This window comes from Pelecanus crispus, chromosome 12 (genome assembly GCF_030463565.1).
Source record: "Pelecanus crispus isolate bPelCri1 chromosome 12, bPelCri1.pri, whole genome shotgun sequence".
Lineage (NCBI taxonomy): Eukaryota > Metazoa > Chordata > Aves > Pelecaniformes > Pelecanidae > Pelecanus > Pelecanus crispus.
The window spans coordinates 21,222,858-21,250,330 of NC_134654.1; the positions used below are offsets into that span (position 1 = coordinate 21,222,858).

A 27,473-nucleotide genomic window follows, 5' to 3' on the forward strand; every position below is an offset into this window, starting at 1 on the left:
ATGGTCCAGTCCATCAACAAACACTGTGGTGGCAGTCTTAGAAAGCAGCTGTCTGAGATCATGGAAGTCTTTTGGAAGAGTCCTCTCCAGAAGACAGGGCAGGGAGCACTGAACAAGCTCAAAGAAATTAAACCAGTGCTGTTTCACTTGGTCGTTCTCCTCCTCTTAGGCTTTAGTGGTGCAACTCTGTTTTATCCAGGATGACAACAATCATGTGATACACTTCTTTAGCCTGTCAAAACACAAATCAGTATCAGTCATTCTCTGCTCCAGAAATGGCTGCTTCTCATAATTAAATATTCCCATAAATCACTTTCCATAATTAATTATGAGGTAGGTTCTGGGGCAAAGCTGCACTTTGGGGCCTGGGAAATGCAGTGTCCCCATCCACCTCCGGGACAGAAGAGAGCAGTCCCAAGCAGAGTACTTGTCCCTTAGCAGAGGCTCAGCTGGGCAGTGGAGGGCGATTTCTAAATTGCCAGGAGGAAGCTGTAGGTCCAGGCTGATCTCACCTGTGACAATTCAAGCCACATAGTCTTGGGGCTGGCAGCTGAGCCATAGTTCAGTTCTATGCCGGGAAGCCCACCGTCAGAGAAAGGCCGCAGGGTTCGCATCTTCTGCAACTCTTTCAATGGAATGACAAAGGAGACCTCCTACATAAGGAGAAAAGCCACAAAACACTCTCTGGTGCAGTCCTTACAAATAAAATCATCTGATTCTCACCAAGGAGGATTCCCCTCAAGAGCCTATTGAAAGCTGAGACAAGGACTGGGGCACAGGGCAGTGTGTACAGAATACAGGGCAAGCTCCTGCTGCCAGCATGTCTCTAGAACTCCTGCAAGATTGGGACAAACAGGAATGTGACCTACAGTTAGTTTTACTGTGGACCATGCTTGTTAGCATGATCACTGGACTTACAAAAGAGCACATGGCAGTACTAACTGTCCTACCACTCTTGTCACTTGCTTTGGGCTAGGGCTGCTGTTAAGAGTGGCTGTCACGCAGGCAAACATAGCCTCTTCCTGCACAAGTTCTTCTAAAAGAAGTCTAAGTTAACATCTGACAGACATCAGGGCTCTGGACTCTAGGGAGGAATTGTCTGGCATACCTGGGTGGTGCCATTCACCACAATGATCTCTTCTTTATTCACGCCAAGGAAACAGGGCACAGGGATTGTGTCATCACTGACTCTCTCCACAAAGTAGGTGGTGTAGCCAAAGAAAGGGAATTTCATCACATGCTCTGTAAGAAAGCAAAAGGTGGCTTTTAGGCAGCACCTTCCAGCCAGCAATGTACTGTACCAACCTAAGGTGGTCAAAAGCTGCAGGCGTTCCCAAGCTTTTCTACATTAAAAAGTAAGATTGACAACTTCTTCCTCCCTCCCAGGCTGCCGATATTCAACTCTCAGCAACCTGAATAGATATTCCATTCTTTTCCAACCAGAAAACAGATGTGTGGACAGAATATCAATTAGAACACAACTTGTACAGAGCTCTGAAAATCTACTGCAGACTTCTGCAAGAGAGGTGGGACTTCTACCACGATCACCGTGTTTGGGAACAAGTGCCAGTCTGCAGGGGGAGGCTGTGAGGGAGTCACATGTCATGGCCCATTCCAGGCTCCAAGGATCCTCGCCAACCTGATGAACTGTCCCAAAAGTGCATTCAGAGCAGCTTCCATCACACTCAGGATAGACAACTCAAGCAGATCTGGATGTCTCCTCACCTATGAACTGGATTTTTGCATCCACTGGCTGGAGGGGCTGCCTGATTCTCAGCAGCATGCCAACATGGTTCTGCAGAGCCTGGGGACTGATGGAGGACTGCAGGGCCTTTGGCGTGTACTCCTTCAGCTCTTCCCTGTGCCAACAAGCAGATAATAACTCACCCGCTGCCCAGCTAAAATAGAAAGATCAGCCAGGGGGTTTAAGAGCAAGGAGGGGATCTGGCAACAATTTTCAATTGCATGGCTGGGGACAAGGGTGGAGGGAGAGGGGAAGAGCACAACAGGTCATATCTGAATTGAATAGTGTGGAAGGAAACATCAGAGACAGTGAGACCACCATTTTCCACAGGGAAGGCAGCTGTGCACCACTGACTCGTGCACTGGGAGAAATCCCTCTTTTCTGGAGACAACAGGAGCTCTTCAAGCAAGGACTGTAGCATGGAAAGTAAAGCCACAGGGTGTTTCTTTCACAGGCAGTCTCAGCTAAAAAACACCTTACTCTAACTCTGTCTTGCTCCTGTGCTTCCAAAGCACTGCAGAGAGCAGAGGTCCCCATGCCCAGCAGGGTTATGCCATTACCCCCTGCTGCTGGTGATGTAAGGGGATCTGATGGAGACATTACCTCCACTCTGACTCAAAGTGCATAAGGATACGGGAAGGAAGGAGTGTAAAAATACAGCTCAGGGCTGCAGGACATAAGCTTTCCAGTACCCAGGGACATTTTCATTCCCATTGGGCATCTCACTACAGATTTCAGGTACCCAGGGTTGAAAACTCTGGCACTTGCGAGAAAGAACAAAGGAGCATTCGTCCCAACTATAAGCTTCATTCACTTTGTTTCTGGTATTACAAATGCATGGCAGTCAAAAGAAATGTCCATGGCAGCCTCATGACCCTCAGCTCAGGAGGACTCACAAAAGGAAATGTGGATCAGAGACAGTCAGCTTTAAGAGTGTGAACAGGAAGTAACCTTTTGTGATTACGAGCAGGAGTCAGTCACTAAGTGGCATTAATTAGTAGCTTACGTTCTCCAGAACTGTGCATTCCTTAATTATCCAGAGAGTACTTTCAGGCACTTACCCCTAACCCCTGTGGTGCCAACAGCCATTAGAGATAGAGTCCCACCATAAGACAGACATACCTGGAGGGAGCAGAGTTCTGCTGCTCTGTTTTGGCCCAGTGCTGGAGCGTTGCCAAAATGCCCACCTGCATCTCCATTTCTTTACCACGGCTTAACAGAATCCTCCCATTCAGGTAATCCCACAATACCTGAGAAACAGCAAAGCAAAGAAGCCTTTGTTAAACCTTGCAGAAGGTACATGCAGGTCTGGGCAGTGACAGGCTGCAGAGAGCCACATCCTGCCTTGCAGATAACACATCCAGCTCAAGCTGATAACACAAAAGTGAAGGCTTTCTGGGCTCTGGAAGAGCATGCAGAATGGCACAATCCATGTCTGGAACAGTACAGCTTATAGGCTGGGGCTACAGATGCACTGCCTTCCTTGCATCCATAGCTTCAGTTATTAGTCATTCCCAGAAACAGCATACAAAGCCGATCATCCAAAGCCCTCCCACTTCTTCAGCCCCCTTGGGACATTCCCATTGGCCTGTACACTAACCCTGCCCCTGCTAGGGAGCCCTTGCTAGGGAGGTTCCTGGTGCGCACACTGCCCTTGTTCCTTACCTGTCCATAATGAACATCAGTATAAACTTTATTCTCAAAGTGCAGAGGTGTCCTCCAGATGAGCCTGCGTAAAGTCACAGTGACCAACTTGTCCTCCAGCAGGTAATCATGAACATACTCCTCCGATCTTATTGGCCTCACCATTTTACCTACATGTTTACGCAGAGAGAGGGTCATCAGTCTTGGTGCTGAGACAGTGGGCTGACCTTCCCAGCCTGGGACAGGAGCCTTCCTGCACACTTCTATTCCACCCTCCCCTTACAACTCCCAGCATCAGACATTCCAAAGGGACACAGACCCACACACCTCTTTCAGGAACAAGCAATACAGCCCCTGAGAAGACACAATCCTTAACCCTAGTAACACAGGGAAGCTGCTGAAGGGGAACCTCCCCAGAGCCAGCAAGGGTGGGGGTACTATTTGAAACAGTAGCTGTGGCACTCCCTGTTGGGGAAACTGCTTTAAGAAAGAATCTATATGCTAGTCTCTACTTGCCAAGATTATCGCCATCACTCCTGATGGCAAAAAGAACAAATTCTTCTATCTCTTCCTGTTCGCCAGCCCCCATCTGCTCACAGATCTCCTGCAAGACCTCCTTGGCCACCTGAAGTGAAGAAAGAAGCAAATAAGTACCACGGCCAGGCAAGCCCAAAGCAGCCCCAGAGCAGTTAGACATGCTGGGCTTGTTAGAGGGCAGCAATATGGCTCTGGCCATTGCACAAAGAAGCAAGCTGGGTGAGGCATCCCAGCATTGTGCAGGCCCTGCAGAGATACGCTGCTACAGGGATTCCTGGGAAGTGAGTGGGAAACCATCACAGCACTATGGGAAGCACAAGCCAAGCCCAAGGTTTTGACAGATAAGAGAGTTCCCTGGTGTGTGTCAGAGTCCAGATCAATGAAGAAATTCAAAGCAGAAAACTCACAGTGAATGTCTTGATTCTGGTGAGGTATTCTACGCCTCCAGGCATCAGTATCACTAGTCGGCGGGCACCATGCCCCTTCTGCAAAGGACAGTCTTTAGGCAGCAAGACATGCAGGATCCCATCAGCCCCACAATTCTTCCTTCCTCTTCCTTCTTCCTCATCTCTGCGTTCCACTACTTGCCCATAGTACCTGCCTCTTTCCTGCCCATATCCCTGCCTACTCCATCGCATTGCATTTCCCAATCCCCTGACAGACACATGCCTCATTTCCTCTCTTGGAACACTAACCACCTGTCCTGGTTTCAGCTGGGATAGAGTTAAATTTTCTTCCTAGTAGCTGGCATAGTGCTGCGTTTTGGATTTAGTATGAGAATAATGCTGATAACACACTGATGTTTTAGTTGTTGCTAAGTAGTGCTTACTCTAGTCAAGGACTTTTCAGCTTCCCATGCTCTGCCAGGTGCACAAGAAACTGGGAGGGGGCACAGGCAGAATAGTTGATCCAAACTGACTAAAGGGCTACTCCATACCATGTGACATCATGCTCAGTATAGAAATTGGGGGGAGATGGCCGGGGGGCAGTGATCGCTGCTTGGGAACCGGCTGGGTATCGGTCAGTGGGTGGTGAGCAATTGCATTGTGCATCACTTGCTTTGTATATTATTACTACTGTTATTATTATATTGTTATTATTACTACTACTATTTTACTTTATTTCAATTATTAAACTGTTCTTATCTCAACCCAGGAGTGTTTCTCACTCTTACTCCTCCGATTCTCTCCCCCATCCCACCAGGGCAGGGGAAGTGAGTGAGCGGCTGCATGGTGCTTAGTTGCTGGCTGGGGCTAAACCACGACACCACCCCTGCAACACTGCACATGGCACCTCCTGGCAAGCCTCTGCCCTCCCTGTCTTCCCAGCATCCCCACTTCTCTGCCCCTCAATACCAGCAATGCCTCTATCTCCACAGGGAAAGGAAGGTGGCGACGGCCCCCGTACATGACATTTTTCCGCAGGTTGCTCTGACAGATCTTGGCTATATCTGCAGGAAAAAGAAAAAGCTTCATGTACTGAGCCAAACAGAGGACTTCGCATTGTTCCCTGATGACCAGTGTTGGGTCATCCTGGCTGTGTTGAATTTAACCCAGGGCTGCTGCTAGGAGAGGAAAGAGACTTGACCTCATCTCCCACTCTGCCAGGACACATCCAAATCATGAGGGGCCAGCCCCAGACAGTGTCCACAGCAGTAGGAGTACAGAGGAGTGACAGGATGGGAGAACTAGAACCCTCTTCTCTTGCAGGATTCCAACCCAAATACCTCACAGCTGATGACTCTGGAAGACCACAGCCTGCCTTTCCCCCAAGGTCAACCTGTCACAACTAAGGTAAGCCTCAGAGACACAAATCCACCTTGCCTGGGTGAAGATGCAATCAGAAATGACCTCTGCAAACAGAAAGACTAGAGATACAAAGCAGACCCTTGCCTGCAGGCTCAGCTCCCTCAGTACCCCACTCATTTCTGCTGCCTAACAGGATAAGAGAGGTTTTCCCATTGGATCATGTCCCCACCTGGATCCTGTCTTCTTTCCTGACCTCTGGGCCTTAGTAACAAGGGGGCAGCCATTTATTTTACAGGACACAGAAACAGTCATACCATGATGGGTGCTGGATGGATCACCGCTGGCTAGCTGCAGAAACTTGGTGGCATAGGGCATCAGGATGTTAGAAGGGAGGAAGTATCCAGTTAGCAGGTTTAGGAGCAACCAGCCACGCAGCACACTCTCCCTGTGGGACAGAAAGAACTGTGGGCACCTTGGAACAAGACAATTCCTGCTCCAAGCAGCTCAAAGGGAGCCTCTGCCCTTCTGAACACCTATGGCAGGTGGCAGAAAATGGGGTGGCGGCCCTTGGTCAGAGTTTTCTTATGCTGAGGAAGGGACTGATTCAGTTATTTGAACAGCAAACAAAGAAAGGGAACAGTCAAGGCCACTCTGATGCCACTGCTGCCATATTGCAGGGCAGTGTGGAGTCAAGCCAGTCCTAACTGTTGTACCAATTCCCCAGGGCTGTGAAGAGGAAATCAAGGCTCTGAGCAGCATCACTACCAGGAGCTACCAGGAATGTTTACCCATGCCTGGATATATCAGCAGCCATAGATAAAAGGACAAACATCCATTGAAGTGAAAAAGCCAAACCCAATGACTGGCTAAATTTCCTGAGTCTCAGCAAAAGCCCCAGCAACTGAGCAGCTGGGGACAGTACATCATTAAGGGGCAGCCTCTCCCCTGGCACTGCTGTCTGTGCAGCAAGGCAGACGGTTCCCCTCCAGCTGTGCACGCACAGGAGCTGACAGTGCTGGTACTCACTGGTTAGGGTTGTGGGTGACCTGTTTGATGACCTGGCAGTAGACTTCATCATGCAAACTCTCCTTCTCCTTGCACAGCTGCATTCAGAGAGGAGAAGACAACATTAAAGAGGGGACAAGAGCATCAGAGAGGCCCCAGGTCAACTGTGTGCCCTTCCTCCCCCAGCTCCAGAGCTCTGCCAATGTGGCTTAAAGCTTGGGCTTTGCAGCCTCTGGTCTCTAGTGCTATCTAGGCCCAAAGAAGGAGAGGCAGGTTGTGCCCTCATCCAGACAGTGACATCCAGGGAAACCACTTACATGCAACCCCTCCTCTCTATGTTTTTTAATCAGCCTCTCTCTTTCAGCTCCTTTTCTTACATAGGAAGTTGCATTACAGCTCTCCCTGCTCTCTCCCTTCCCCACAAGGTCTTGGGCCTTCATTTCCATTGGTGCTTCAGCACCCTGCCCAGGAGAAGGTCACAAACCTGAAGGATTTCATAGATGCATTCAACCTCATTCTGGTTCTTGAGTTTTGATTGATCTCCCATGAATCGCATCAGAGCTGCAATGCAAAGGCTAGCATTTAGGTCTAAGCGGAGGTGATCCTGCCATAGGGCAAGCAGTAGACTAGAAAAAGTCCTGAAAGCTTTTCTGCTCCATGGGCTATTACTAGGTCTGCATTGGATGTGTGTATTGGTTGGGGCATCAGCCCAGGCAGTGTGTGTTCTTGGATACTTTGCACCCAAGGCAAAGTGCATTTTGCTGGACACTTTCAGAAAGGACATGGGTGGTTATTAACTGCAGAAGTGCCTTAGGAGAGGCCCTCCTCTCAGAGTTTTCATTCCTCGCCCTAGGCCCCATGATGCCTATGTGTGGCCACCAAGGCTGTCCCACTCACCCCTGCTCCAGCCTCTGCAGTGTTGTGTCCTAGGGAGGTACTTACTCTTGAAGTTCTTTGTAGAAAGCTCATTCAGCTCACTGTCAGAGTACCGGAGCAAAGACTCCTGGATTGGGACCTGCAGGGCCAGAATACAAGGGTAAGCTGGGGAAGCAGATCGCAGAGAGCTGTGCTGCAGGCTTCACAAAAAACACAAGCTCCCACACAAGCTCACTTATCTTGCAGGCAGCACTGAAGAGTAGAGGGCACCTACACTTCTCCAGAGACTGCAGCCAAGGATCTGCTCTCTGCGCTTTTGCCATGTGGGGACAAAGCTAGAGGCAATGCTGGAGCTGGGATTCTGGCTGCAGCCATGAGGAGAGACTGGGCTCACCTTGGTGTGCTGGACCAGGTCAGCTGCACTCTTCTTTTCAGCAGACATCCCCTTCAGTCCCTGCCTAGACAGAGGAGAGAGAACAGGCAATCTAAGAAATATCCCCAGAAATGGCTTGGTGTGGGTCAGGCTACACAGGTCCTGTGTATGCCTTTTGAGGAAGGACCACAGCCTACTCACATGGTCTGAGCCTCTCGGAAGTAGGCTGTGGCGAAGTCCATCATGGTATAATGATCGCCAGCAGGGACTAACAAGATGCTGTTGGGTTCTGATGTCAGGCTGGGAAGAGAACTCTGCAGGGACAGGCACCAAACCCACCCTGAAAAGTCAGCTGAGGAACTGCAGTGTGTATTCTCCTCACCTGCCAGACCTGGGAAGACCTCATCTGCGTGTGGTGCCTCCCCCTCCCACTACAATAGTATTTGAGTGTCTCTATCTATAAGGATTAAGCAGTCATCTTCTTCCCTCTAGTCTTGGAAATCAGACACTACGGGGGCCACGGACCCACCCTGGCAGCTCCCACAGAACCCGGCCATGTCCCCTAGTAGTTCCCCAAGGACAACTCACCTCCCTGCTGGTGTTCCTGCTCTCCAGGGAAGCTTTCATGCTCTTCCGCAGCCCTCCATGTCTGTCCATGCTGGTGCTGAGGTAGTCAGGGGCTGCAGCCAATTGCACCAGGCTGGTGGGGAAAATACCACAGCGGCCACCAGTGGAGCCGAACTGCCAGCCTGCAGAAACAAGAGAGAGAGTCAGGAACCATGGGAGCTACCAAGAGAAACGAGCAGCGAGGCATCCTACTAGCAAAGGAAAGCACCAGACTGACGAGGCTTTCCTCCATCCTAAGACAACATTCCCTATAATTGTGGCAGCTGGAACAAGATGGGTGGTGGTCAGAGAATGGCAGAGCTGAAGGCTGACTGTGCCAGCCCTTAACAGTCTGTTTTCCTCTGGTTTACTCGACAGCAGCAGGTAGAGCTTCTGGGCATCATGGGCCAGCAGGCCCTTGAACCCAGTCCCCACCTTTCCTGCCAGTCTCAACAAACTCCCTCACCTGGCTCCACGCCTTGCATGGGCAGCAACTCGATGAGGTCACCCTTCTTGAAGCTAAGAAGGCTCTTGTCATCTGCAATGTAGCTGCGCAGAGCAATGACATAATTGGAATCCTGGGGAAAAAAAGTGATGGGGAGGTCCAATCTCGTCCCTAGGATGCGAGGGACTCAGACCATGTCATCCCAGGGACCCTCTCAGGCCCATGTGGGAAACCACCTTCATTCCCTACTGCACTACAGCCACTCCCTCACCTGCCTCAGCTCCTGGATGAAGAGTTCCACCATGGCCTTGATGCATGGAGCCTTTGGAGAGTGCAGGAAGAGCTGCTCTGTCTTCAGAGAGAATTCCAGGGCATTGCTGCCCTTCAGTTCCACTGACAGCACATCTGCAAAGCTGAGAACACAGCCAGCATGCTCAGGCTCCTTCTGCCAGAGCTAAGGGGTGCAGATCACAGGGATGGGAGCTCATTCCAAGGACTGAGAATGAAGACAGGCCTCAGCACGCTCCAGAGGGAGCACTGTATTACAACATTAATAGTGCCATCGGCTGCTCATGGCTTTCACCATACCACTGTGAGGACCTCCCCTCTGATGACATGAATGGAGCTGACTCATACCTAGCACTCACTTACTGTGAGCAAAGCACAAGGTAGGAAGGAAAGGGAAAGGCCAAACTCATTAGAAGGAGGGTCAGTGAGTCACAACTGGCCTAGGACAATTCTAGAGAGCACAGCACAACCAGACAATTTTCAGCTCACCTGTTTAGTCTGCCTCCTACACTCTGAAAGCATCCTGCAAGTGACAAATTATCATCCTGCAGCAACCAGTGCCCTTTTGCTCACCTGTAGCTGCAAAGAATCTTCAGGTGCTCAGGATTATAGCCAGCTGCTTTCACCACCTTCAGCAGCCGTATGCCCCGGTGAGAAACTCCCAGGATCTGGACATCGCTTCCATTTTCACCCTGTAAGGGAAGTAGAGTAGAGAGCATCAAAGGATCCATCCCACCTGAACAGGATGCAGCAGAGGAAGAAGATGCTACCATATGTACCATGAAGGAGGCCCTGGGCTGACAGAGGTGTCAAACCCAGCAAGGTACAGAAGGCGCAGAAGAATGAGTGATGTGTGGCCAGGGAGGGAGACAGAAATAGATCCAAGGTGAACTAGAGCCACACAGCTAAAGCAAGCCCAGGGTCTGGTGAGAAGATTAAGACTCACATGAACTGGGAAAAGGCGGGAGAAATAGTTAGCCCAGTTATCCCGAGCAGCCAATACAATCCTCTTCTTTATCCCATCCTCTTGAATGGACTGGACATTGTTGCCAACCCGGAACTCCACTAGCAGGGGTACAAAGCAGATACTTTCTCAGTAAGACAAAGATGGCCAAGTCTTCCTCTGCCCAGGGACTCATTCCCACCAGTCCTCCTCAGTGATTACAGCACAGCAAGTGACATGCAGAGGTGAAAGGATACCATGTTACTTGCACACACCCGTCTACTACTAGTTTCTCTCCCCCTCTCCATGAAGCTCCTGTCAAAGAAGACAGTTGGGTTTTGAGACAACTCAAAATCCCATCCTTGGGCCTCAGTTTCCTCTCCCCACAGTAAACATATCAGAACTAAGTTTTTCTGGCTCAGAGAAATTTCAGGGCTATTTTGAATACACAGCAGATACAAATGTGCTTTCTTGCTGCAGTGACAAACATTTCCCCTATGCCCTAAGTCCTGCCTGAAAGGGCTTGGAGGCCAGTTTCGTGTTTCAAACTGAAAGCTCGGATGGGCACAGGGAGGAAGGGCTGATGGGGCTGTTAATTACTCAGCAGGTCTTTCATCTTGTGCTTCTCCTCCCTGGAGATCCGAAGGCAGGAATCAGAGAAGGTGTCACGCATGATCTGCAGAGGAAGGAAACAGAGAGGCTTCCACTGAAAAGGCCACATCTGAGTGTGTTGGAGGATCTGAGGCTGTTAAACAGACTGAGTTTCAGAGAGGAGTGAGCAGGGGCTTGCCTGGATGGACCTGGAGAAGAGACTAACACCACTAGGGATGCAGAAGTGAAAGCAACTTATGCAATGTAGTTATGGAGTGTTTTGTTTCCAAACAGAGAGACAACAGGCCTCGAGTCATTCACCAGTACATACCTGTTCACACAGCAAGTTCAGACAATAAGGGTGACTGAAATTTTCTTTGGGGTAAAACACCTGCAAGAGGAGGATAAAAACAATAGTAATGTTACAGATGTTTACAGATGTTGCAGAAATAGCTCCCCAGGGATGTTTTGTAATCCATATGTCCTACTGCCAGAAAGGAGTGAGTCCATCTCCAAGGACAGGCAGAGACACTGTGAATGTAAACAGAAGGACCAGGAGCAAAGGACCAAAAGTAAAGTGGTGAAACCATGGGATGAACCCTGGTCAGTTCAGTGCATTCTCCAATACTTGGTTTTAAACACATTTGTACTATTTTAACAGGAAAGCACCAGGTAACAACAAATTTACTTTATTTGTAGATTTCTCAGTGCTTCTTTCCTTCCTACAGAGGAAGGAAAGGACAGGTAGGGAAACAGACACCAGAGTCAGTAAGGCAGGGTAGGACCCAGATCCCGTATAAGATGATCCCCTGTCTCCAACTCCTGTGTCATGTGACCTCCTCCCAGAACTGTCTTTGTGCTCTTATATCATATTGGGTCCCTATGGCAAAAAATAATTTTAACCAGATGTGGGACCAGTTCCCTCCCCCATAGCCAGCCCTCAGCTAATGAACTGTACCTCTTTGCGCAGAAAGATTTTCCAGGCTGGGTTGACATAGGAAAAGCTGACACTGGCAGTGAGCTTGTACAGTTGAGTCTTGATACCATCGTCTTCTGCTATTGTTACAGCAGAGTCTGTGTGAGAAGAAAGAGCAGTGAAGATGGGCTTTGCTGACTACAAGGTCACCTTCTCACCTGCCAAAGACCTACCAAAAGAAAGGGGATGGTGCCATGTGCCTGACTGAAGACTACGGTCAAGAACCCTCTTGAAGGTCAGTGATCAGCTAATATGAATGCATGCACAAAACAGTCATCATGTGAGTACCAGCATTTCTGATAGCATTTATACTTGCTGTGTTAGCCACAAAGTTCAGTGCTCATAATAGAAACACTCTAGAGATAGGGAGCACACAGCATCCCAGGCAAAATACTACCCCTGTGCTTAAGCTTGAAGACACAGTTTCACTTTATGTCATAAAAAGGCTGCTAAATGTTTCAAAAGGACATAAAAGTTCTTCCCTGAGCTTGCAGACTGTTCTGGTACAAAGCACCTAGTACTTGCACTGGATTTTCTCTCTGCAGGAGATCTAATAAAGACAGGCTCAGTCTGAAGACAACCTGGCTTGGTTGGTAGGTAGGAACACCTTCATTTAAGCACTCCCAACTTTCAAAACTTCAGAGTTCATAGACAATCAAGAAATGTAGTAGATCCCACAGTTCAGCTGTTTCTATATTCCTATTCAAAACCATGTAGGGATTTTTCAAGCTAATCCAGTTACTTCAATTTACTTTCACAGGACTTAAAGGTCTTTTCCAACCTAAACAATTCTATTGTTCTATGACTTCCTAAAGATCCATTTTTTAAAAGAGAGGGGGGGTGAAAAAGGGACATTCTTTTATACCAGGGAAGCTGATGCAGGATGGAATCCTGCAGTAATGTGCTTGACTGACTGCTCCTTGCATGTTATAAAATGTGATGCTGATGAGAGTTTTAAACAGCTTGAAATACATTGGTACATGTATCCAAAATAGCAGCAAAATATAAAATGAATTATGGCTCCAGGTTCCCACTGCAATTCAGAGGCAAAACCTAGGACTGAATAAGCCTTCCAAGCTCCTGCTATGGCATTAGCTATGCCATTTTTCAGGTGGGCAGCATCCAGACACTCCATATGTGGTGAGTGCCCAAGGTCTCCTAGGCTCTCATTCTCTCTCTGAGAAACATTCCCTCATTCCTTACAGCCTGCCTCTAAGGTCCCTCCAGAGGCTCTAGAAGGTAAAACACATGGCTTCCCATTCCTCTCTGGTCTAAAGTCCATCTGTTGAATTGCAGCTTTGATAAAGTAATTATGCTTCAGGTAGGTAATAAAATGTATTGTGGACTGGACCTTGATAAAGCAGTAGCCCAAAGGTCCTTTCTGGTTTTAGCTGCATTTTTCAGAGAAATCCAGCCCCTCCATCATTTGTGCCTGACATCCTGCACTGCACTGGGAAGAAAGGGAAGAGTTAGAGCTGGGAAGTGCCATGCAGAGTGCTGGGCCAGGCTTGAACTGTGGTGAGATTCTCGATTTCACACAGACCACTCAGTGTCTGGCCAGCTGGCTGATGACAGAACATGTGCTGTGACTCTCCCAGGCCACGGGGCTGATTCCAATCCCATCCGCTCCAACGCAGCCCCGCTACCAAATCCCACTTGGGTGAAGTCAATACTCACCCTTCCCTGTGGATTCCAGCCAGCCTTGGTTCCCAAGCAGGTGAGGCAATGGTGGGGGAGGAGGGGGAGCAGGAGGGGCCTCAGAACCTGGTGGGGTACTCTCCTGGCTGAGGATGGACAGAAGAGGTAACTGCTTCTCCTTGATAGCGCTGGAAGCTGAGCCTGGCTTGGGCTTGGTAGGTGGAGGTGTTCTCTTCTCTTGTGGCAGGGAGGATGGCTGCAAGACAGCAAAAATCATTTAACCCAGTCATTCCCTGCATTACTGTGCTCCGTCCTGACACTGCTGTTATAAATCATCCCTAGAGCAGCAGTCCAACCCTAGAAGCAAGATCTGTGTGAACAAGGATACCAGGACCTTTAAATCAGCACATGATCTACAAACAGAGGAAGATAAAGCAAACCCAGGTGCAGAGAACCAAGTATTTGAGATTGAAGCCTCCAGTTGGGAAGGGGTAAAAAGACATTAATGGGCCAAGACCTTGGTGCCAAATGTGGGGAACATGAGTTGCTTGCTTCCAGATCAGCCTTAAACATACTACAATAGGACTTGCTGCTCCAGAGCATTTTCTCCAGGACCTCAAGTGACTTTACAGACTGGAACCCAGTCCAGGATGATATGAGCTCACAGCTATCTAGTAACCCAAAAAGAAATCACCGGGCTGCTACTCCACTACCAAGTAGCTCCCAACCTGTTGGAGACTGGATACACAGACCCTCTCTGCTAAGCTCTTAGGTGACCAGAGAGCAAAGAACTCACTGATTTGGCAGATGGGAGGTTCATCATTCCTAGCTTAGCCAGAGCCTCATTTTTGGGGTCATTCTTCTTCATAAATGGTTTGGACACTCTCCTGCAAGGAAATGGGGAACACAATTACAGGGGCTGCAGAGAGGTTGAGGCCACAATGGAGCCATGTGGCAGTGCTGGGATATAGTCCCACTCATCTCCTTCCTGCCCACCTGTGCGGATCCCACTCTCTCACCTGACAGGCTCAATAGGCTGGGGCTCAGGGGCTGGCCTGCTCTGGTACATTTTGATGATGTTGCGGATCTCCCGGCTGGGTGCAGGCCGTGGCTCAGGGCCTGAAGACTTCACTACAGGTGGCTCCTTCTTCGCTTTTGGTGTCTGCTTTTTTGGCTTTGGCTCAGGAGGTGGCAAAGGGGGAGCAGGAGCTATTGGGGATGACAGCTTTAACCAACAGACCAGCAAAGACACAGGAGAAATCCCTTTATCTCATTTGAAGCTCCCTCTCACCCCAAGACTGACTGGCCATGGCCTTCCACTGCCTTGCTTTAGGATCCCACTTCCCAAAGCCCAGACCTTTCTCTCTCTCCTCTCCTGTCAAGGTGCAGACTCCAGAAGAACCAGATCCTTTCCTCCCCTGGCTATATCCTGGCCTGATGCTCCTGGAAAGCTCCTGCTTGTCAGCCTGCCTGTGTCTCCACTGCACAGTATCTTACCTGCCTCCATTTCAGGGCTGGGCTTCTCTTCCTTCCTCTTCTCCTGCTTCTCTTCCTTTTCCTCCTCCTGCTTTGGTTGGGGATTTGCTGGAGGGGTACAGGTTTTGGAAGGAGGCCTGACTTTCTTCACTCGGATCTGTTGCTCTCCTGCATAGGAAGGGGGACCTGAGCTAGTTAAACCCACAATCAAAACCTAGCACTAATGGCATAGTTCCCACCCTTGCATCAGTCATCAGAAGACTATGCTTTCTAGAGGCAAACTATGCTTTCTAGAGGGTGTGGCAGTCACAAGCCCAAAGCTTTCTAGAAAATTGGCAATGCAACGCCTCACAATCTGAATTGTAGCCATCTGAGCAGGCACCCAAAACGCCTGCTACACACAGCACCAGCAGCTCCTGCAGGGATTAGCTGGGTTCCAGACAGGGAGACAAGAACAAGTTATGCCAGGGAGGCTGCAGAACAAGGTGTTAAAATGAGCGAAATTCCCCAAGTGGTAGATGCTCACCCATCTTCTGAAAATATTCTCTCTTCTCCTGGAAAGTCTCCCGAGGATAGTCATCATTTTCACTGCTGGAGAACTGGTCTTCTGCGTAGTCATAAGCCTGCAAGCAGTTCACAACATGGTTAGTTAGCACTAGCCAGCAGATACCTCCATAGTGCCCTCAAGTTCAGAGGTGATCTTCCCTCGCCAAGTTCTGATCTAGAACTTCTCCCCAGATGGGGAGTGTACCAGGAGATCAGTCTCTGACCCAAGGAATCATCAACCAAGTCCAGAGAAGGAGTATGTTAGAGGCCCAAGACAGCTTGCTGGAAGATAAAGAACGCAGAGTGATGAATTTTCCTATGGAAAAATTCAGACCAGCTGGAAATTAATTGGTTAACACTGCAGCCAAACCTCCACAGAGCTAATGCCACCAAGGTTTGATCCTGTGTCTTAAAGACTCAGCAAGCAGAGTTTGAAAGGCCTCAGTATCATAGGTAAACATAGCTCTCTGCTCTCCTCTCTGCCAAACCACTGCCACACTGGAAGAGGAGCAGAGCAAATGCAAATCATGAAATTCAAACCAAATTCACCACCACTATTTGTTTCTCATACCGGTTCTTCTGCCTTTGCTGGTGGTTCTGGAGCCTTTGGTGGTGGTGCAGCATTCTGGCTGCTGGGAGGCTGCTTGGGTTTGGGGGAAGTGGCTGGGACCGGGGCTGGAGCTGAGGCTTGGGCTTGTGGTGGACTTGAGACTCTTGGCCTTGAGTTCTCAAGAGACTGTTGCCGCCACTGCTGTTGCTGCTGCTGTTGCTGGGAAATGCTCATGGCTTGAAGGGTCACCTGCTGGGCCTGGAGGAAGGAATTGCAATGTCCATGAGCTCTAGGCTATACAAAACCAGAAGCCATCAGTCAGGCTGTCCCATTCTTTCACTGGTAATCACAGAACATCTACATAGTCCACTGCAATTTTCCCAGTGTTATGGACAAGGCATGCCCAGGGAGTCTGCTCCCACCTGGCCAAGCATGCAGAGCTCCTAACACCACCCTAAAGACTCAGCTACCAGTGAGATAGCCTGGGACCTCCATACACTCACAAGGCTTTGTACAGAAAGCAGAATGCTGCAGATCCGCATCTGTAGCAAATTCCAGCTTAAAAACACAGCTGAGGCTTCTTGAGGCCTGCTCTTGTCCCTGCTACTCACTCACCTATGCTACCTCAGTGTCCCCATGTACACAAAGCAACAAAAAGAGGGTTCCCCATTTTGCAGTCTTAAATAATCCCAACTTTATATACCTAACCCCCAGCACATAAACACAGTGTTGCACATGAGGCCTAATGCAGGAGGGGAGCATGGCTAACTTCCTCACAGCACATACACCAGTGCGTTGTTCTTCCCCAGTTCCTGAGCCCCTCCCAGCCAGTCCTTTCCACTCACCATGAGCATGGCTTGCTGGTTGATAAAGACTTGCTGTTGTGCTGCTAACTGATTGGGATCTACAGCTGGAACCACAGGCTGGGGCATAACCATGGCTGTGGAAGACACACATGTCTGCAAACACCCACAGGCAGTCACTCCCACAGTGCCTGAGCATCAGTCCAGAGCTGAGTGTTCACTGTGCACTCCACCTGACATTCAAAGGCACAGGCTCCATAACACCACCCACCCTTCCATCTTCTTCCCCTGTATAGTTACTGAAACACTGTGTTATTACCTGGCATAGGTGCGATCCCACCAGTCGCTGGCATCATAGGCACAGCTGCTGGCATCCCCATCATCGAAGGCATGGGCTGGTAAACTGGTGCTTGAGTCATTCCAGAGAAGCCTAGAGGCAAAAGGCCACATGCACAGTGCTTTTGGGGAATCCCAGAGCAGGAAACTCTGATCAATCCCTGCAGAACACATTATATAGGCTTGGTACCTCTGGTTCTCTCCACATGCACCAGCCATAGGGATATATGAATAGTTTATCTCTTCACACGCAGCAGGACACAGCAAAACTCAGGTGGAAAAAGGAAACCCAAGAGAAATGTGTGGCCTGCCAGACTTTACAATAGCAGGATCCAGACCCTGTTTCTGCAGTGTAGCTTCGGACACCACCAACCTTCATGGCTAAGCATATAAATAACTCCTGTCTGTGTATGATTACAGAGAAGGGTTTCTCTTGAGGGTTGGGCAAAGATCTCTGGGACTGCCACATCCATATTGGTCTCTTTGCAGCAGATAGCAAGGATGAATGAACAACGAGCCCTGGCCTGGGTGGCATTGTGTATCATGTGAAGGAACTGTGGGGAGAAAGGAATTCCTCTGCTCCCAGCAGTCAAGTCCCACATGAAGCCACAAAACAGAAATCCCACTGAGGGCAAAGCCAGCAAAGCAAGGGGCATGGACATTGGTCTCAGCTAGGAGTGAGTCAGCACACAGCACAGGTCTACTGAATCATGATGTCCTCGCCAATGAGAATGGCCCATGGAGAGATCTTCACATCCCTCACTGATGTAAATAGCCACATGAGTAATGAACTGGCCTCAGGCCAGTGATCTGTAGTAGGGCTTATCATGCCCCAGAGCCTCTACAATAGCCAAAAATACTCCCTGTCTCAGTAATGATCTGAACAGGGCATTTCCCACCTTTCTGAAACAGCTGGGTGTATTCCTATGCATGCAGATTTCTCAGTGCCATTAATATAATGGTGTTTGACTCCACCCTGCTGAAAATACCTGAGTCTTAGCTCCACAGAAATGAGGAAAAGTAAAGAAACCAAACACACAAACCAGAAGCTCTACAGGGTTCAGACTTACTAACCCAAGGAATAGAGAGAGATGATGGGAAAGTCTGTAAGGAAGCAATAAGAAATATTAAAATCCTCCCCTGAGAAAGGCAGCAACTATTTTGTGAAAGCACAAGATGAACAGAAGTTGAATGCAGGACTTATGAGTATTGGCCTAAGGAAGAGGTGGTGTGGGTCAGAGGCAAGCTACCTGTTGCCTTGATCCGAAGACCAACTTGAGAGAGAAATTAAAAGCAGAACAAAGGTGGTACCCTTACCTAACACCTTCCCCAAAGCATCTGTATCCCAGCACCTGCGAGTGAGGAGTGCAACTTCTGATGACCTACGCTAAAGACCAATGCTCTTGGTGAATCAGTTGAGGCCATGCGATAATTAGCATTTAAGGGACTCCCTGACTTGTGCTCACTGAAGCTTATGTAGACCCACAGGTGTTCCCAGCTGTCCCCATCCCCTTACAGACCTGTAGAAGGAAAGATTCCTCTCTGTGTGGGTCCAATCTTCCCACCTCCTTTCATACGTCCAGTCAGACTCTCCCTGCTCTCCATATCCTTCATCAAGAAAAAACAGAGTTATCTGTTATCAGAGTTATCTGATAGACTTCACGGAGGGAGAGCCATCCAAGGCATATCTGAGCTGAGCAGAGACAGAATAAATAGGCAGAGGCATGCTTGAGGGAGTCACAGGGACAGGAGAGCTGCAGAAAGTAAGACGGAACATCAAGGGACTTACTGATACTCTGGAGCCTCGATGCAGCGCAGTGCTGAAGAGATCATCCACGTAGTGATCCAAGCCTACAGGGGTCCTCAGGTCATCTCTGAATCTTGGATCTAAGAGCAGATAGAAGTCTGGTGACAAGGCAGGTAAGGAACATTCCCCTGTCTCCAGTCCCTATTAGACAGTCATGTTTTGGAGTGGAGCCCTTCCTTGCTCTATATCAAGAAGAATCGCGGGCTTCCCCCTCTGCTCTGATCCCCTGGCTGGGGCCCGTCTGGCCCTTCCCAGGGCCATCCACAGTCCTGGGCAAGAGCTTACCTGGATGGAGATCGTTGAATTCTGGAGGCAGGCTAGGCGGTGGGAAGGTAGGAGCTCGGATGCCTGGAGCAGGAGGTATCCTGTTGAAGAGGAAAATGAGATGAGGACAGCACAGAGTGCTGAGAGAAAGATGAGCCACTGGGTGACAGGGCCACAAGTGGTGGGGCAGGAGGATTAGGTGACTTACGAATCCAGGTCAGAGTTCTGGAGGAAGCTTCTCTCCCTTTCAGAAGTGATGGGGTACTCAGCTGAGGACTGAGAGGGGCTGCTGAGGTTGCTGGCCTCCTCCATCTCTCCAATGAGGTCCAGCACAAAGTCACAGCCCAGCAGGTCCTGCCATGTGTTGCCAGTAAACATGGAGATAGACCACCCTCGAGACTTCTTATCACAGCCCCTGGTAACAGGGAAAGGAAGGAGAGAAAGGTGTCCAGGTAGGCAGGGGAAAGGGAGAGAAAGGAAAACATTACATTCTGTTTCTTCTTGCCTTGTCTATCCTGGCTTAAATCCTTAAGATTTAGGGTGTGAATCAATTATTAAGTGCCCAGGCTCAGGAAAAAAAGTAGAATCACTCAAGATTTGTCCTTTTTTTTTTTTTTTCATCTTTTCTCTAAAGCTGCTCTGACAGATCATGCCAGTGATTCCTCTGTTCCTAGAGGGGCCCACAGTTTATGCACACAGATGGAAGGGTGAAGGAGAGAGCACAAGTCAGAGTGGGTAATGAGTGGTTATTCCACATCTGACCATATAAATTCTAGCCTGCAGCCCCGACCAGTCTGAACCTTAGAACTAGTGACAGCCTCTTTCACACCCCCAGATCTTCTCCTATCCTCTGGCAGTACCTTGCACTCAGGAGCCAGCCTGCATACTGCTCCCCAGTCATCCAGGACTCCACCTCAGCTGAGAACTTCTCCTCTAGCACAGAAAAGAAAGTCAGTATACACAGCCTCCCTGGCAGGACCCAAAGCAACACCTAAGCTCCACAGGACACAGGCAGAGCATAGCTGGAAAGTCTTACACACTCCTGAGGCGGGAGGCCACAAGAGGACTGAAAGCACATGGAGGGGTCCACATGAACACATTGACATCCAAAATAACTGTTTGATGACACAGGTTGGCATTTGCAACCTGACAGCTGAAAACCTTCGCAGTATCCTGGTTTGCTTGGGCCACCACTCCACTTGCCAAAGAGCCAGAGCAGGGATGTTCTGCGTTCAATTCACAGAGCTTCTGAGCACTCAAGAGGCAGCATAAGCCAATATTTGAGAAGGGAGAAAGGCAGGAAGTCCCCGTAACACAGGCAGCAGTTGCTGCTGCCTGGGCTATGCAGTAATGGATAACAGGAAAACTAGACCCATAGAGATGCACAGCCCTCTGTTGAGATGAGCCCAAACTGCAAAGAATCTCATCCCTCAGCCTGAGTAGCAGGTCTGAGCTTATCAGGCTCAGACTTTGGGAGTTTAGATTCAGATGCTTGTATCCCCCGCCATGGTTGTACCAGCCAGAAGGAATCAGTGTTCTGATCCCTCTTTACTAAGCGGAGGGAAGTATTTTCTGAATGCTGATTTCTGTACTGGAAAAGTTCTTAGGGACTAGAAGATAGCAGAAGGGCAGAAGCATGAGTTACCATTAAAGGTATGAACATCCAGAACCATCTTCCCTTTCCTCTGGTTTGCAGTCCACTCCAGCTGAGTGGGAGGGTAGGCCCGAGAGAACGTAGAGTCTATCTCTGTGTGCTGTGCTGCTGTCAAGATCTTGCGCTGGCAAACAGCATTGTAGCCCTCCATGCCATGATCTGACACAAATCTAGGAAAAGGCAACTGCTTTTAGCACACTGCTCATCTCTCTTAACCTTAATGAAAGTGTAGCTAGGTCTTTTCTCCTCCTTACTTCAGCAACGGCTTCTCCAGTGCTGGTGAAGGGGCAAAGCAGCTCAGCAAAGTTGCCATCAGGACCCAAGCTCGCTGGCTGTGCTCCATGTCTGGGTTCTTCCATGTCTGGGCAACCACCTGACTGAAGATTTCATTGCGCAGAGCCACGTTATTCAAACCTCTCCCAGCAATGTAGTTGCCCAGAAGTACCTCCTGCCAGCCATGGAGATTCTTGTCACCAATGAACCGCAAAATCTAGAAGCATCCAGGGAAAAAAGAGACAGTTCTAACTGTAACCCTCTGTCCCAAACTGTGTTGTGAGGTGACAACCTGGGTTGTAGACACCAGGGTGTTTGTGAGCCTAAGAAGAATAGCCAACACTGAGATTGGGACCCATTCTTAGGTTTTGTGCACCACTTAAGTTCTGGGGAATTTGGGAGGTAGTGTTCATAGTGATTGGACCCTGACTAAAAGTCAGGACAACTTCAGTCTCTTCTTAGTTATGCCTCTGACTCAGAATTTGTTCTTGGGCAAAATACTACCCCTTCTTTGGGCAGAGCTCAGATACACAAGCAAGTTACCGTAGGCTATTTGTTGCTGTGTCTGAGCCCACAGGCTGCCTAGCTGTAAAAATATGCAAAAGAAATTGATGCTTAGCTGATCTTTGTGAAAAGCTCAGAGAGCCAGACATGTTAAAAAGACTTTGGTGTAGTTAATATTATACCAAGTAGTATGAGATGTGGTATCTCAACCAACTCACTTAAGCAATGATTCAGCTTCTTAGCTATGCATATCAATATCTTAGATGCTTTTGTAATTTGTATTTCTCACCCTAGGTACAGAATAATTTCTTTCAGCCTCTACACTTCACTATGTCATTAGATCAAAATTTTTCTAAAATGTGCCATGGACAGCTTTGGAAAGAATATTTATGAGCGATGGCCTATTTTTGTCCTCAGAGAACAACACTCCTTAAAATGGTTAATGGTAGTAACCATGTCAGACATTCACTGAGAAAAACAAGAGATGGCGGTTGTTTAGTTCTCATGGAATTCTTTGTAGTAAATCCCTATGTATTACATCCTTTGCCAAAGAAATAGCTGTATTTTTTTTTTATTAGCAATAGAGAAAAATTATCTTTGATCTTCAGGAAAAATAATAGTAGTCTGCTTAAACATAATCCTATTCACAGGATTTTATTGAAGCTTATGCTCTTCTATAATTGGGATCATTAGGACAAAACAAGAGACTGGTTTTAGGTATTACCTTTTCCAATGGGCTTATTTTAATTACATGTAATTCTCAAAAGGATTACCAGATTTACTTAGAAATTATCTGAAGTTTCATTCTATTAGCAGAGTCAACATTACCATTTTTAAGAAGAAATGTATGTTTCACATCCACAGAGATGAAATAACACCATCCTCCTCACACAAACACTAAAGAATTAGGGTGTGGTTCCAGGTGTAGCTTTCTTGATGACAAAGTCCCTGCATTTTTCCAGCCTTTATACAACAGTTCACTGTCCCCTGTTTTGTACTGACGCCTGAGATAAAACTTGACGCCTGTACTGTATGCCTGAGATAAAATTAATATATTTACTATAAACCACATCATGGAAGAGATTTGGGTTAAACTAAACATTTTTATGACCGAGAGATAAGAATAAGTGCTTGAGAAGACAGATGTCCCTTATACTGTCATTGCTGCTGAATTTGGAATATTGGGAAACTAAGGCTTGGCAGTCTAATTCCTATATGTCCTACCAAATACCAGGCAATTCACTTTGATCCCATTGGTCTATGGCTGATCAATGCCTCACCAAGAACACAGCAACCCTAAGGGGCTGCATGTGATCTCTGCCAGACTGCTCCAGTGCCTAGAAGGAGCAATTTATTCTGCTCTCCTAACACACCATGTATTGTAAGAACAGTAGGCACCACCAGTATCTTGTTGTATAAAGGCATCAAAACACTGTCTTATGCCCACCTGGTTTTCAACAAGGCCCTGGTCAAGAAAGACATCTCTTACCAGCTTGTTGATCTCAAGTGCACTCTCCTGGTGTTCAGCGTCCAGATGAGTTAAGGGGTGCTGCAGAGGCTGACCAGGGGCAGGGAAATCTGTCTTCTACAATGAAACAAAAGGACAGAAACATAGAGTTTGTTCCCTGTGTTACTAGAACTAATATGTCTCCCTAGTGGGGAAGCAATGAAGAGATATAAAAAGAGTTCCCACCTGGAAGTGTGACTTAATGAAGGAGGAGAAAGGATAGCTGTTGATGGTGGGTGGGAGGGAAAGGTCATCTTTGACCTTGACTTCTGGAGGCAATGCCTCAGTTATCTGGTCGGCCTGTGCTCGGTACTGACCTGCAAGAGAAAGAGGTCTTGTGTTGTAGCAGTTGGAAAGGCAGCCAGAACACAGCCGACTCACAGTGCAACAGACAGCTAACAAGCATCTAACCTTGCCCGAGCACCTGTACCAGCCCCTTGGCTCCAGGGACACCCAGTCCACCCCTGCTGCCCTAAACCCCCAAGCAGGCACATCCTCACTTCCTTGAGACCACAAGGCCTAACTTCAGGAGAGAGCTTTTACAGCTCTGATCTTTCACACTCTGATCCCTAAGGTAACACCCAAAGGGCAGTCAGCACCTAGAGTTTCAGTTCTGTTATGCAGAGTTTACAAGGCAGAAAACACTAAGCATATGCAGAGGTACTGCTGACAACTGTTCAGTCAACAAGTAAATGAGAGGTCTTTATGATGAGGCACTGCATGAGGGATTTATCATGGATAGAGGAGCAAACGTCTTCCTAAATGAAGAGATTTCTCAATGCAGCACAGCATCTGTGCATTCCTCTATCTCCAAACCAATGTGTCCCCTGATGCTCTCCTCCTCCTCCCTGTTTACATCCCATCAGTTTTCATTTTCAGCAGTTTCAGTGCAGGTTGTCCCCTGAGCTCCTCTAGGTAATGTTGCTCACTAGGCCAGCTGATAGTCCCTAGAGGGGTATGCCATGAAGTACAAGGTATTTGGGAATCCAGCACAGTCTACTCCAATTCACAAGACTCTTCTGTCTGATTGTATCTTTTACTGTACTATACAGAAGGCCAAAGATACAGATGTCATTTTGTTAGATGCTATACCAACATTAAGAGGCAAATCCTGCCTCAACCTATTTCAACTTAAATATATAATTTATACAAAGAGTTACAGAGGAAACAAAACTGCAAATAACTTAATGCTCAAGATCAGGTCAACAACTTGGGAAATTATTTCAGTTAGTGGTATTTTGATGATTTGAAAGCAAAAAAACCCAAAAACCCAAAAAACTTTCCATCCCAAGCAAAATGCTTCCCTTGTTACATGGTTAGATCCTTAAGTTGTTACATTGTTTCTACATACTACTATTTTAAAAGTAATTACTTTTCAACAAGTAATTTTTAATGAAAATCCAAAAATACTTCTTTGAAAGTGCCAAAATTGTAGTTTTGACTTCTTCACCTTCAATTTCCTTAAAGATTTGTGAGTAGAAAAAAGATGGGTTTAAGTTCTCATAGCCTGGATACCTAGTTCTGCAAGAGCCTTGGGTTCATTAAACAGTTTGCTGTCACATAGCTTTGACCAAAAAGTTTTGCATCATCACTATCATCAGTTCCATCAGCACAGTTCAAAAGAAGAGCTGAAAAGGTAACAAAGATACTGAATTTTAATCTGGTGTTCTGCCCATTGGCCCAAGTCGCTTTTCCACCCTGTCATCTTGGGAAACAATATACACGACACCATTTGCCTTCATCATATTTACACTGCAATGATAATAAATCAAATACAACCCAGGTGATAGACAGCAGGTAGAACAAGCACGTACTTACACTGCTAGAAAACAAGGAAATAAACACTAAAGTAAAACAGTGCAGGAAAGGGAGGGATTTCTCACCTTCAGCTAACTGCAGGAGGGCAGCAAGCTCTGCAGGGATCTCCAGCAGTCCCACATCCTGTGGAGAGAGTCAGTCAGTCAGTCACTGGGGTACCAGAAGTGAAACAACATATAAATCCTGAGCTGTTCTGTTGAGACTGGGTAAAGTGGCCTTTGAAAAGCTGGCCAAAGCAAGGATTGAGCATCTGAGCAAACCCAGTAATTTCTGCCTGTGCAACATTCAGAAATATTACAGATAGGGAAGTATCATACACAGGTGTATGATGTGGGTCAGCAAATGAGGGAAAGGCGAGTAATTCCTAAAAAAAATCAACTGCCACGGGGAAGTGACAGGAAAGTTGACTTACTTTGACTCATCTCATTACTAGCATGTTTGGCATATTGTACAGAAGAGACTGCAGTTGAAGGGTAGGGGCCATTTCCTCCTATTCCTTTTTCTGCCATTTTTATTTTTATGTTTTGCAGTATCCAAGAGTGCTACAGCATAAATAAAAAGAGACCTGATTCTGATCTTTGATGGGCATCACTATTTTGGAGGTTCCTAAGGAAGCTCAGATCTGTACCCAGGTAATTCAGATGAGAATCTGGCCAATAATGAGCCTTGATTTTTCACTGGTTTGCACCTTGCATGATGCATGCATTTGTGCAAGGTAGGAAGTAAATGGGCCAATGCAGCACAGTGTATCAGCATCAATGGCTGCATATAACATCAGTTCAGGGTATTTCAGACAGGACTACTGAGATTAAGACACTATGAAACCAAGCCAAAGGCACAAAGCCTGAGCTTTTGGGGTTTGTTTTTTGGTTTTTTTAAGATCTGCACAGTAAAGCCTCTACTCACCAGCTTACTATTCTGACATCTCTCTCCACATAAACTCTCAGCAATGCTTAAAGATAGATTCACAGCTTTTTTGATCAGTTTGATTTTGCTCATGAGAAGTTACTTGACTTTAAGTCTAGCTTTTCAATGGCATATTCAGGAAGTGGACAGTGAAACTCCACAGTCCTGGATCCACACCTGAGGAAGCAGGTGATACTGCAAGAGCACCCACCTTCACAACAGAACATGATTATCAAAAATAGTCTTCCTCCCAGCTCCAAAGAACAGGTCCAGTACTGTGAACAAATACAGTACTCTGCCTCAGGACCACTTTATGATGCCTGACTACGCCCAGAGATTGGGAAACACTGAACTAATGGGATAGTTATGTATTAGAAGGCTCTTTATACCAGGCTAAACTGCATTTTTGCTGCTAGGTTTCCAGTATACAAGTGGGCTCTGTACACTCTCTAGATGCTTTACTGTTCCCCAGCAAACCTGGGCTGAGGAGGCATAGGGGAAGGGGAACACCCTGAGAGCCTGGCTTGTTTTACCTCAGACTCTCCCAGACTGTTTGACAACTTACCATTCCTTGGTTGGGACTGTTCTCTGTGTCACCACTGGCCAGGGACTTTCTTCTTTGTTTCGTTTCCTCTAACTCCTGCTGTTAGGAGATGAAAGGGGTGAGGGGTGGGAAAAGATGTATATGAGGTCAATTCCAGCTACTTCTGGGGGTAGACTCCACGGATGGGCAGGAGCTGGTGTCCCACTCTAGCAGACAAAATGACAGAACAGCTGCAGAGCCTTCTTGGGACTCAACACAGTATATTGAGAAGGGGATGCACAGGCAAAGCCCTTAGCTTTTCTGAAACACCACCTACCCCACACAACACAATTCAACAGCAAGAGCCTTCACCACTTGCCCAGCATCCCTGCCACACCTTTCATCCCTTGCCTGGCATTTGATGTGTCCCAGGACAAAAGCACTCAGAAGCTGTCAGAAATATTCACCTGCCTCCTCCAGCATCAAAGAATATGGTAACACAGCCTGAACATGGATGGGCAAACTTGTCCATGGAGAAGGACCCCTTTAGAGGGGGTGGCAGGGATACCAAAAGCCAAACTCCCTTGCAGCTCTGCCCCTTCCCATCCATTCTATTGTCCCCCAGCCTCACCACTTACCTGACTCCTACTCCAAGATGGAGAAGGAGGGTCTCTGTCTCTCCCTCTCTCTCTCCTGCTTGTCTATGTTGCAGAATGGTGTGACTATATGGGAGGTTATGAGGGTTGGGCTGAGAAAGACAGTAGGCATGCTAAAGTCCAAAGGGCAGGGCTGTGGGGCGGGGGGAAAGGAGGAACTTTGCAGCAGGTAAACTTTGAGACCTTTATTGTTGCTACGACGTATACAGAGACCTCAGCAAGCAAACATGGGAGGAACAGAAACAGATTCAAAAGAGTTGTGCTGTTGTGGTTACCTGGCAGAAAGAAAAACTAGATCCTGTCCAAGTAGGAAGGGGCAGGAAAAGGAACAGAAACACACACTGCTCTGTGCAGTGTCTGTTAAACCACAACTACATGACAGAAGGAACCTCTGCAGTCTTCCAGCAACAACACTGACCTTAACCCTCTGCCCCAT

At 47.8% G+C, this 27,473-nt stretch overlaps 1 protein-coding gene across 1 annotated transcript; it reads right to left on the minus strand.

Annotated features, from left to right (window-relative positions):
• Positions 1-172: 172 nt before the first annotated feature.
• On the minus strand, positions 173-27,473 carry MYO15B (myosin XVB). Its single transcript, XM_075720152.1, is given in 43 exon segments — positions 173-232; positions 513-653; positions 1,109-1,242; positions 1,726-1,859; positions 2,867-2,994; positions 3,410-3,558; positions 3,905-4,013; positions 4,333-4,410; positions 5,281-5,375; positions 5,988-6,118; positions 6,700-6,776; positions 7,163-7,239; positions 7,621-7,693; positions 7,949-8,012; positions 8,129-8,241; positions 8,516-8,676; positions 9,000-9,111; positions 9,250-9,391; positions 9,840-9,958; positions 10,213-10,331; positions 10,810-10,885; positions 11,132-11,191; positions 11,759-11,856; positions 13,433-13,670; positions 14,211-14,301; positions 14,434-14,623; positions 14,912-15,058; positions 15,417-15,513; positions 16,008-16,244; positions 16,832-16,926; positions 17,109-17,219; positions 18,646-18,733; positions 18,915-19,012; positions 19,218-19,301; positions 19,406-19,611; positions 20,057-20,129; positions 20,842-21,020; positions 21,105-21,340; positions 23,117-23,212; positions 23,321-23,451; positions 25,018-25,075; positions 26,424-26,501; positions 27,456-27,473. Coding segments are annotated over 43 exon segments (5,001 nt in total).